This window comes from Cynocephalus volans, chromosome 14, assembly GCF_027409185.1.
Source record: "Cynocephalus volans isolate mCynVol1 chromosome 14, mCynVol1.pri, whole genome shotgun sequence".
NCBI lineage: Eukaryota > Metazoa > Chordata > Mammalia > Dermoptera > Cynocephalidae > Cynocephalus > Cynocephalus volans.
The window spans coordinates 88,302,656-88,315,279 of record NC_084473.1 but is presented as its reverse complement, the minus strand read 5'-3'; the positions used below and the strand labels follow the sequence as shown (position 1 = coordinate 88,315,279).

Here is a 12,624-nt window from a genome sequence, read left to right as displayed (position 1 = left end):
CTCTGGGCAGCTGTCTCCCATCTCTAAAATAAGGAAGAACACTGGACTTTAAAATGCTTTTCCACCTCTAAAATTCCATAAATTTAGGAACTAGTCACAGAGACACAACTAATGATAATAACAACTAAAATGTATTGTGTGCCAAGCATACTGTTAAGCAGTTTACAAGCATCACCTCGCTTAAGTCTCATAACAATTCTCACCCCAGTTGAAGAAAGTAAGGTACTAGAAAGTGTCCAAGTTCACAGAGCTAGCCACTGGCAGCATAACAACGCAAAGGCAGTTTAGGATTCTATAGCCAGCCCCTTCCCACCACAGCAGAATCCCCTTTTGAAGTTGGCCTGTCCAGACACGTACAGTGTTCAGTTAGTCCACAGACAGCTCATATAATGTAGCATAAGTCTTAGACACCCAAATAAGTAGTACAAAAACAACCAAAAAAAATGGGCTATAGCTAATGATAGATTTTTTAAAAATCCAATCCTTTTTCAGATTTGGAACTGTGGATTTTTTTTAAGTCATTTTTTAAAAATGCTGTTTGAGTAGTTTCTTTTTTTTCCCTTACAGATGTGAGTGAAATGAAATAAAGCAGTGAAAGGGGGGTCAAAAATCCTTCATGAAAAGTGCAGAAAAGAGAAGTGGAAACATCAAACTGTGGCTGACCCTGCTGGTTGCCTCCCAAAGCACTCGCCCCTCCCTTCCTCTTTGCTGGCGGTCTGCTTCCCACTGCCACCTACGCTGTCAGCCTCACCGCAGGTAGGCTGGCCATGGGACCCAGGGCTGGCCAACCAAACATAAAAGAAGTATGTTGGGGACTGCCTCCCACACTCTCCTCCCTAACCATGCCTGAGAAGAATCCCTCCCGCTTTCTGCTCTTAGATACTGATGCCTAAGGCCTTTGTGACTATGAAGAGCAACATGGCCAACAATCAGAGGATGGCAGAGCAGAACGACAACAAAGGCTGGTCTTTGAGGACATCATGAGCCACCGATCTGCCCTGGGAGGATGCAGCCACAGACTTTTTGTCAAATGAGACTAACATGACAGTAAATCCACTTACTTTGACAGGTATCCTGTTACTTGACCAAAAAAATCTTTACTGAAACTTAGAATCAGAAATTTCACTTAAGAGCCAGAACGGAAAACTGTTTTTATATAATACACAAATAAAACAAATTCTTTATTATAATTATCTCCTTCATATCTGTAAAATTACTAAAATCCTCAAACAGCTCAGACTGTTTAAGACTGCTGGTTCAGGATAAAAACCAAGTACACACTCATCTTCACTGCCTCCTGGAACCCCACAAAAAAATTATGAAAACCTTTTAAAAGGTAATAAACCCTGAGCACTGAAAAGAATGAAAGAGGAACCACTGGCCAACAAGAGATTTCAACACATTTATGGAAGCATGTTCTTCCACAAGGAGAGGAAGAAGCCATATTAGCACAAAGGGCCATGATCTGCCAGGGAGAACATGCCAGGATCTGAGTCAGCAGATATGAAGAACGCAGAGTTAATTAAAGTCTGCCTGGGGCAGGAAGCATATGAAATTCTACAAATGAAAAGACATGCATAATGGCTGGGGTTTGCTTTATATATTAGTTATATATTACATATTATATTGTATTATGTTATATAAATTAAATCATATCCATAACATCTAAGCTTTGAAGAGGGAATTTCAAAACACCAAGGCTGAAAAGTGCAAAAACAGGTCACTTGTAAAGAAATGATAATCAGACTTACCAGCATCACTGCATGCAAAGAAAACTGAACAATGTCCTCAAAGGTTTTAGTAGAAATTATTTTTAATTCTATATTCAGGTAACTATTAACTAAACATAGGGCAAACAACATTTTTCAGACATGCAAACGTCAGTGTGAGTTTTTAAATAACTGTGAAGGGATCTTTTCGTACACAGCAAAGACTATTGTTACTTGGGTTTCAAAGCAATTATTAGTTTATTAGAATAAAATTTTAAAACCTAGTTCTCCCTAGAATTTCAAAATTCAGCCTATAAATCTTACTCTATTTTCAAATCTAGTAAAGCAACTATAATCATCTTCACTTTTTCTTTCATTGTTGATTAATTCAATTTGAACTAAATTCCTTAATCAATCCTACCAATAACTATAAATTAAATTCCATCTGATGTCTTAAAATTAGTTATATTTTATTTTGCTTTTAAGTACTTTGAATACCTGACTTAAATAAAAGTCTTCCAAACAATTCTAGTGAGTCAATTAAATTAATAGAATGAATCTCATGTTCTTTTAAATGTTATAAATTCTTTATATGCCCCAAACATGCAGATTATCTTAATGATGCCCTAAACTTAACACAAAAACAGAGAGAAAGAAAGAAAGGACGACCACAATAAAATGTTGAACTTTCAGGACAGAACAGACCTATAGTTACTAGAGGTGAGAAGTGGGGAGGGAGAGGGAAGTTAGGGAGTAATTGGGTAAGGGACACAAAGAGTAATTATAATTCGTAATGATGAACATACTAAAAATACTGATTTGATCATCACATACTGTACACAAATAATAATAGACAACTTTGTACCCCATAAATATGTATAATCAAAAATAAATAATTTCTTTAGAAAAAAATAAACTTAATATAAACATATTAATAGTCTAATCAGATTTGGTTCATCGTGTCGATTTAATTTTAAACTCTCCCAGGGATCTAAAAAAAAAAAATAAGTAAAAATAAAAACAAAGCCAAAAGCACTCACCCACCTAGAGAACAGTTTTGTCATCTCAAAGGAGTTAGTCACTATCTCAAGCAAGGACCAATTGCTTACAGACAGAGATTTCTGAACAGTTGACAGGATACGGGCTACAAAGGCCAAGGGTAATTCTGCCTAAGCCACTGAATGTTTGCACTGAGCAGCTTTTTTTTTTTTGACCGGTAATGTAACCCCTGGCTCGGTGTCGTCCGCACCACACTCAGCCAGTGAGCGCACCGGCCATCCCTATATAGGATCTGAACCCGAGGCCTCAGTGCTACTAGCGCCGCACTCTACTGAGTGAGCCACGGGGCCGGCCCCTGAGCAGCTTTTATAGTTGCTGTCACAACAGCAACAAGTCCACAACCATCAGGTTTAGGCTGGTTTCTTCTGGATCCAAGTTATGCCACTATATGATTCTTCCATTTGATTCCAATGGACCAAAACCTGTGCCTCCACTGAGACTACAGTTAAGTGCCTTTGCCTTGCTTGGTTAAATTCTGCTTTTCTCAGCTGTCTTAAAACATTTTTATAACGTTCCTACTTTAATGTCTTACAGTAAAGTAATGTTAGACTTATTAGCCACTGTGAATCATAATTTTCTCATCTGTATTAATAAGTATCTCACAGTTTTAATGTGAAAATTAATTAAGAAAAAGTTTGTAGAATATGGAGTACAATGCTTGGCACATACAGAGTACAAAATAAATGTGAGTTGCCTTCCTTCTTTTTAACATTTACAATTCTTTATTTAATCTTACTCCAATATTTAGAACTGGTAGATATGGATAACTGTATGAAATATTTTTAAATAGATGTTTGAAAATTTCATTCACTGGATATTGCACTGATAAAAAGAAAAAGAGAGAGAGAGAGAAAAGACAGCCAGCCTCAAACAATTTCTATGCCTTAAATACTAGTCATTGAAATACACGTGCAATTCCTGTAAAGCTTATATAATTTAGCATACTTTACCTTTGGAAAATATCTCGCCTTTTATTGGGTTCTAGAGCTCCTTGCAATCGGCTTTCAGAAAGCAAACTATCAACCTATGACAAAAGGAGACAGTTTAAAATATTACATTGTTAAATACCATATCACCTTAGGATATAAAATTTTACTTTTCTTTCATTCCGATATTTTATAATGAACACTTTTAAACATATAATAAAATTGAAAGAATTTTACAGTGTATACCCATATACCCACCCCCTAGATTATACCATTAACATTTTACTATACTTATTGGATCTAACTATCCATCAATCCATCTTCTCTTTTTTTTTAAAAAAAAAAAAAGATGACCAGTAAAGGGATCTTTAATCTTTGACTTGGTGTTGTTAGCACCATGCTCTGCCAAGTGAGTAACCGGCCATCCCTATATAGGGATCTGAACCTGTGGCCTTGGTGTTATCAGCATCACACTCTCCCAAGTGAGCCACGGGCCAGCCCCATCTTCTCTTTTATGCATTTCAAAGTTAACTGCAGTCATCAATGCATTTCCCCCTAAATAATGTACCACGAGAATTTTACAAACACTACATGTAACTTTGTCAATGTACCCATAACAAAGGCAGGGAGTTCTTTGTTCTCTTTTCTATAGATTATGTGGAGAAGATAACATGGATGGAAAAAAGAGAAATAAAATTTCACTAGCTTCTCAGCTTTTGCTATTTGGCTTCCATCTGAGTGTTATTACAATATTCATACATTCAGTGACAGAGCCAGTCATCAAAGGCACGACCCAGATGAAACACTGATTACTTGTCACATGGACACCAAGCTGGAAATCTGTTCCATGTTTTGCTTCAGGTGTCCTCTGTGGAGAATTGGAAGAATTAGCTAATACTATCCAAAAGCTCTTTCTGGATATTTAGGGTATCAAAAGGCCATTTTTTCCCCAGGTTGAATAATCCTTGCAACAGTTTGTTTTATTTTTGTTTTAATAAACATTTTTACAGTTTACTTCTGAAACTTTTCCTAGTTCTACTAATGTCTCACTAAATTTAAAATTAGATACAGAACCATATGAAAAAGTTAACAAAGCTCAGCAGAAGTCAATGCCCTACCAAGTTTTATTTGTATTTCTACCAGAAGACTACTTTGCTTTTGTTTTACCACTATGATTCCAATACCCAGTCATTTAAATATTTATCCACCAAATCTTTTGTACTTTTTAAACAAGAGTCCAAAACTGAATATATGAACATCACTAAATCTCTTCTCTGCCAAAGATTATAAAATAAATTTAGTAGAAACATATTTGGTAATAGATCACATTTAAAAAAAATAAAATTAGTGAAATAGGAATTTCAGAAAATAAACAAACCCATTAATTGCTATTTACTTTTTTCTTATTTTTAAAAAGTAATATACATTTGGAGTATTGAAGGGTGAAGAATATAATCATCTACTACACAGAGATACCATTTTAGCATGTTTCCTTCTACATTTTTTCTATGCGCCTTATATGTAGAAAAAATGTTATTATGTGGTTTCTAGAGGTTGGGAAGGGGAGGGATAGGCAGAGGTTGATTAATGGATATAACATTACAGCTAGATACGAAAAATAAGTTCTAGTGGTCTATAGGAGTGCCAGGTGTCTGTACTTAATAATCTATTGTATGTTTTCAAATGGCTAGAAGAGAGGAGCTTAAATCCTCTCATCACAAAGAAATGATAATTTTTTTGTGATGGCAGATATACTAATTACCCTGATTTGATCATCACATATTGTATACATGTATTGAAATATAACTCTGTACTCTACAAATATGTACAAGTTTTATGTGTCAATTTATAAAAATAGTAATGTAAAAGAAACTGCATTAAACCCGTATAAAAATAAAATAAAATAGAGTTAGCCCAAATAAAAAACTCAAAGTATGTTTTCAAGAATAATCAGAAATTTTAAGTTGGCATTTTGTTTTTTTGTCTGTTTTGGGCAGTTGGCCGGTACAAGGATTGAACCCTGGACCTTGGTGTTATCAGCACCACGCTCTAACCAACTGAGCTAACCAGCCAGCCCTAAGTTAGCATTTTGAGGCAGAGAAAGATATTAATATTCAACAAGAGAAGGAAATCAAACTGGCCGCTTAGCTCACTTGGGAGAACATGGTGCTGATAACACCGAGGTCAAGGGTTCGGATTCCCATACTGGCCAGCTGTCCCCACCCCCCACCCCTCACAAAAAGAGAAGGAAATCTATCTATACAGAGATTATGTCCAAAACTTAGTTTATGCAGTTATAAATAAATAAATGCATGTGTATAAAATTTGCCAGTAACTTAACTTAAATAAAAATTAGAACATTAAAAAAAAGTTACTGAAATACCGTATGTTCCATTTTATATTCTTTTCCTAACTTGACATTTTATCACAAATATTTTCCCTAACACATTAAAATCTCCTTAACAAAACTGTAATCACAGTATTATATCTCAACATAAGTTATTTATCTGTTCCCCTATTACTGATCATTTAGGTTGTATCTGGTTTTTTTCTATTATAAATAACAATGTGATGAATACTTACACAAATCAATCTCTGTCCCAATTTTTAATTAATACTCATGATGGATTCCTGGAAATGTAATTACCCAGCCTTGGCGCATAAATATTGGCTACATCTCGTCCAGCTGTTTCCCAGAAATGCTGGACCTAACACACTGGAGCAGTGAGTGTAAGTGCCTGTTTCATCACACCCACCCCAGTACCGAAATCTTTGTGATATCTTATCTCCTTTGCAATTCCTTGATTATCTTTTGGGGGGCTGGGAGGAGACGGCAGGCGCGGCTGGCCGGTCAGGGATCCGAACCCTTGACATTGGTGTTATCAGCGCACTCTAACCAGGTGAACTAACCCGCCAGCCCCCTTGATTATTTTTGAAGTTAACTCTTTTCTGAGATACTTGTATTTCCTCTTTAGTTCATGTCCTTTGCTCACTTGTCGGATCTTAATATTCTTCTTACATATTAAGGCGATTTCGCTTGAGTTCTTGGAAGCAGGCTCAAAGGAAAGGGGGCATGGAGAGTGGAGGGGAGGTGTTGGGGTGGTGGGCGCAGAGGTAGGCTGGAAATGTTAAAAATTTAGATTGGGAGGTGAGGTGGCTTAAGGGAGTTGGGGTTAGAGGTTGAGGTGTTGGGGCAAGGGGGCGCTTAGTTGACGGTCACGATTTTCGGGAGGTTTGCCGGTGGCTGGGGGTTGGGCTGGGAGCGGGAGAGGTTAGGTCGGGGTTTGGTGCTGGCATGCTGGGGGGTGGGCAGCGTGACAACTCGGGAAGGCAGTGGCGGGAGGCAGGCTCGAGGATTGGGCTGGGGTCACGGCGAGGACAGCGCCGCGCGCGCCGCTGCGCCCCACCTCCCGGCCGCTGCAGATAGCCCAGGCCGCCCCGCGGTGCCCGGGCCCCTGGCTGCACGGACGGACCGTACCTGTTGCTTCAGCTCCTGGCTGCGGCGCCGCAGGGCCTGCAGGGGATCGCGCGGCCGCCTGCCCAGCATCTCGCTCGCCGCCGCGCCCGCTCGCGCCGGTCGCCAGGGAAACCAAGGAGGCGGCGGCGCCGGAAAATGACGTCACGCCGCGCGCCGCGGCCCCGACTTGCCCCGGGGGCTGGTGGCGGGAAGGTGTGGGGACGATTTTACCCGGCGATAGTCATCCCTCGCCACCCCGCTGGTCCTGAGCTCTCAACTCAGGCTCACTGCCCAGGGAGTCATCTTTCCTCGCCAATTCCAAAGGATTGGGGAGCGGCCACGGCATCCGAAACAGCACATGCCACGATTCATCAGTATTGCCACGCGGGTCTTGTTTGGGTACCGTTTTATGGCATTTGTTTCCTGATACGGTTTTGCTAAACAAATCTTAATATACAACTAGACCATCTTAAACTCTTTCCTTAATCGTAAGGCCAGTCTTCCCGCGTGGCCTTCGTGGGCCGCGTGGTTCCTTCCGCTGCGTACTCACTTCAAAGGCAGTTTTTAATTCTTCGCCATTTGAGGCATTGCTGAAGCTGCATTTCATTCTACTTTAACACGTTGTACATTCCGAATTTTGTAGGATGGTGATTCTGTCTGTATTCTGTGAGAAGAGAACGAGTTTTCATATGATCCCCACTTTACATGACTCTCAGGGAGGTTGTAGTAATATTTTCCCAAGTGGGACTACATCCTATAAATCCAATTCCCAAACTCCACTGTACCAAAATCGGACTTGAATAATGATGATGAGCTGAGCTCACCTTCAAAATGATGGGCCGCATTAATATAAATGAGTGTTCTTCAGTACAACACATAAACTGATGCCACAGGCCAGGCTGAACTGTCATTTATGTATGTACTTTTTCTTCAAGTATCATACACATAGAGAAAAGTGCACAGACCAAAGTGTACAGCTCACTGAATTATCACACACAGCACACAACAGCACCCAGATTAAGAACATTATCTGCACCCTGAAAGTCTCCTCCTTCTAGTTCCTATCCCTCCACCCCCACTCCCAAAAGGTAAAGACTGTCTGTCCTTTCCTAACAGCATGAACATTTTGCCTCTTTTCGGACTATACAATGGAATCATGCAGTGTATACTGGCTTCTTGACGTTGCATCTGGGAAGTTTCCAGTTTAGGGCTAGTATAGTGCTGCTAAGGACATTCTGATAGGTGTCTTTTGGCAAACGTACACAGTGCTGGATCACAGGGCATGTTTTATGTTCAGCTTTAATAGATACCTCCTGGTTTCCCAAAGTGGTTGTACTAATTCATATTCTATCAGCAGTGTATGAGTTTTTGTTCTTCACATCCTTGACAATACTTGGTACTGTTTTGTTGTAGCTCATATTTTTATTTCTCCATTATGGCTCATGATACTTAAAAAATTCACTTAAATACATAGTATTTTCATTAAAAATGTTTGTAACAACAAATGAGAAAATAATGAATGCTATAAAATATTTTTAAATGGATTAATAAATCAGTAATTAGAGGGGATCTTATAGGAGGTAAGCAAAAACGAAAAAATAGATTGCACTAAAAACAAGCAATCTATGAAATCCTCATTTATTTTAAACTAAATGTACATCTATAAATAAGTTGGGGAAAAAACATTTTGTATATTGATTTATAGGGATTCCCATACTTTAAGCAGAAAAGTTATAGGGTCATTGATATAGTATAATTTTATGTTGGTAAAAATAAGCTAATAAACTCCTGAAATATGTGTATATGTATGAACAATGAGGAAGGGTGCAAAAAAGTTTATTACTCTTGTTCACCTCAGATGAGAAGATGACTTTGACTTTATGCATTTTTGAACCATACTTTTTTAGTTACAAGCATTTATTACTCATGATTCCTGAATCAGCATCGTCACTACCTGGGAGCTTGTAAGAAATGCATATTCTCGGGTCCCACGACAGACCTAGAAAATCAGTGTTTCATGTGCACATTCAAGTTTGAGGAGTAACATTCAGGTATTCACTGTGCTATAAGGGATGTGATTACCTGGCTAATTGCCTCCTTTTTCACTAATTTGCATTTCTTTTCGCTTCTGGTCGGTGCTTCTTGTAGTCATCCCTTGATGCCATTATGAAAATCAAAGTCACCTAAAACAAGAACGATTTGCAGTGAGGTAGCAAAAGAAAGGAAAGCAAACCACAGCCAAGTTTTCTCCTGAAAACAAGCTATTTCATAAAACACATCGTGATTTACTTCCATCAGTGTTAAAATGAGTATCAATTTTGTATTGCTTCCTCACAGGAGACACTGAAAAAGAATTTAAGGGCTTCTGAGAAAGACATAATGTAGAAAGAACTAGTGGAACAAGGTAATTCAGAACCAAATAAAAGGAGATTATAGCAAAGAGAACAGAATTGCCATTTCAGGGTCTTAGGATAAAGAAAACAATCCGCCTCAGATAAAAATGAGAAATATTTATGTGCACCTTGGTGCAAGGCGCTGCTTGGACCTGTGGTACAAGATGTTAGGGTGACAGACTAGAAACATGAGATTGTACCAGTTACTATCACAGAAGTGTTACCTGGTGGACAGAATTTCCTGCCAAATGAACTGTTTACAATTAGATACACTGAAGTTTGAGTTCTAGAGTAAGGTCATCCACTGACTATGTCCACTAGACAGCTGAAAGTGTGAGGCTGGAACTGAAGAAAAGAATCAAGTGGGACAGAAAGATTTTGAAGGTGGTCTGCTTGGGTGTGCTAGTTAAGCCAAGAGAATGGCTGGTGTAGTCACAGAAGAGGACAGAGTAGAGGACCAAGGGATGAAGTTTGAGGAACTCAAGAAAGGCAGCAGTGGGAAGGCCAGGTGGAACAGGGCCCCACAGAGGCCACAGCAGCTGGCTTGGGCCCCTATGTCCTGGTCCGGCTGGAGAAGGAAACCAGGAGGCTGGCGAGGAGCGGAGGCAGAGGCTGCCAAGGCCAGAGCGCAGCTCACTGCTCCCTGAAGAGACTAACTTCCCCCAGCTCAGTACGCAAAGGTTCCTAGGAGGCAAGTGTGGATGGTATGCAGAGTTGTGAATCCATTGGTGACAGTGCAGATGATCCTCTCAGTTGTGGCCTGTGGAGAAGGGGACAGCCTACTGTGATGGTGACAGGCACTAGCCTGGCTGGCCTGTGGCCAAAGCACTTCTGAGCAGGCATTTACAGATGTCACTGGGCTTCAAGGCCTCCAGCCACATCAGAAGCCAAGTACAGAGCATGTAATTCGGGCATGCCACCTTTGAACTGGGAGCTACCTGGATCCATGGCTCCCATGGGAATCCCATCTATCATCGAGCAGAAGCCAACAGCTTCCTGGAAGAGACAATTGATGGGGAGCGTAGTGTGGGCCCCATCAGCCAGCCTCTACTCCAAGAACGGCATGGCCTGCTACTTTACCAACCATGACCACAAGATCTTCAAGGATGTGGTTGAGGAATTCAGCGATTTATACAAATGAGGTCTATAACTTGATCCAGTTCTTCCTGCATAGTAACCCAGTCAATGCTGACAGTCAAAACAGCATGCGGGTGTTCACCCAGGAGGAGGTGGAAACCACATCGGGGATGACCCTGACAATGTGGAGGCCACCAAGTCCTGAAGTTCACCATGATCCAGCAGTATCTGAAGGTGGAAAACTGTTAAGAGTAGCTCACACAGGTGTCCCTGAGCACCTTTGGAGAGTAGACTGATATCCCTGGCACCCAACACATCATCCCCTTGGGCTTCATGAGGGTTGTGGAGGCAAGGGCATCCCCTCCCACATCATCCAGCTGGGGAAGCCTGTCCCTTGCATTCACTGGGTCCAGGATTTGGCCCACCTCAGGGCCCTGACATTGAAACCTGGGGCGAAGGCAACCACAACCATGACACCAGGGTGGACGGCCAGGGTGGTGGAGTGCAAGGACTGCAAGGTGATCCCAGTGGACCACGTGATCATGACCATGTCACTGGGCATGCTCAAGAGGCAGGCACCAGCTTCTTCAGGCCAGGCCTGCCCATGGAGGTGGGTGCCATTCACTGCTTGGGCATTGGCACCACTAACAAGATCTTTCTTCAGTTTGAGGAGCCTGTCTGGGGCCTAGTGCAACAGCCTACAGTTTGTGTGGGAGGGCAAGGCAGAAAGCCCCACCCCCTAAGCTCTGGTACTACAAGATCTGCAGCTTCAATGTCCTCTACCTGCCTGAGAACCATGGCTCTGTGCTGAGTGGCTAGATCTGCAGGGAGGAGGCCCTCATCATGGTGAAGTGCGACAGTGAGGCAGTGGCCAAGATCTACACAAAGATACTGTTCAGTTCACTGGGACCCCAACATTCCAAAACCCTGGCGAATCCTGTGCTCGGCCTAGGGCAGCAACCCCTACTTCCAAAGCTTTCGTACATGCAGTTGGACTTGAGCATGGCAAATGTGGAGAAGCTAGCCAAGCCCCTGCCCTACAAGAACTCTAAGACAGTGCCCATGCAGGTCCTGTTCTTGGGTGAGGCCAGCCACCACCAAGTACTACTCTATCACCCATGGTGCTCTGCTCTCTGGCAAGCACCAAGCTGCCATTATTGAGATATACCAAGACCTCTTCCACCAGGGAACTTGAGGGCTGTCTTCACTGCTGAGCATGTTCCATAATGAACCACTGACTCATGACTGCCTAACTTTTGTAGGGCTAGACACCCTGACTGGCTTCAGACCCAGCCCTATAGCTTTTCCTTTTTTCCATGCCAGTGATGACCAGGGTGGGGCCTGTTGATTTACCTGTGCCTGGACCGCTGACCTCCCTGTGCCTCCCCTCCTCTCCGCCTTGTTATTGTGGTGCCTTCAGTACTTTTCATTTTGGGATAATAAAAGAAGCTACACTTCTGTGAGGCAGCAGTAGTAAAAGCTTGGAAACTTGGGAAACTTGTATTACTCAAGAAGCTATGGAAGGAGAATTTCAAGGGAAAAATTAGCACCATCAAATACCCTAGAGGTGACATGTGAGGATTCAGAGAAAGCAGTAGATATCAATGGCTCTGGAGGGTGCAGAGTGCAGATGACAGCAGGTTAATGGGCAAAATATTTAAAAAGTGATGGTGGACCACTTCTCATTGGCAGATGATGGGGTCAACTAAAAGCAGTTAAGTCAAGATCTGTGCATTTGTAAATTGAGGGAAAGTGGCAGAGGCTGCAGATGCTAGAAATAGAAGCTGTTCTAGAAAACAAGGAAGGTCCTGGCGGGAGATGTGGAATTCAACCGAGGCCAGAGGAGTCAGCCTTGGAAGGACCTGTGTGTCCTCTCTCCTGATAAAGGAAAGCTAATGAGACAGAGTCTCAAAAACAGTGGTCTTCTACCTCAGCTGAGTATCACAATCACTTGGGGAGCTTTAAAAATCCTAGTGCCCAGGCCATATCCTAAACTACATGAA

The 12,624-nt window shown here is 41.5% G+C and overlaps 1 protein-coding gene and 1 pseudogene across 1 annotated transcript in view; one reads left to right on the top strand and one right to left on the bottom strand.

Moving 5' to 3' along the window:
- The window catches only part of NPHP1 (nephrocystin 1), a 50,342-nt gene extending 43,089 nt beyond the window's left edge, over positions 1-7,253 (bottom strand). The window contains exons 1-2 of the mRNA XM_063078171.1: positions 7,173-7,253; positions 3,719-3,792 (exon numbers count right to left, since the gene is read on the bottom strand). Of these exons, the coding sequence (XP_062934241.1) occupies positions 3,719-3,792; positions 7,173-7,241 (143 nt within the window). The 5' untranslated portion in view covers positions 7,242-7,253. The remainder of the gene's footprint in view (positions 1-3,718; positions 3,793-7,172) is intronic.
- A 2,997-nt stretch (positions 7,254-10,250) lies between these two features.
- Positions 10,251-11,816, top strand: LOC134363297 (spermine oxidase-like; annotated as a pseudogene).
- The last annotated feature ends 808 nt before the right edge of the window (positions 11,817-12,624 follow it).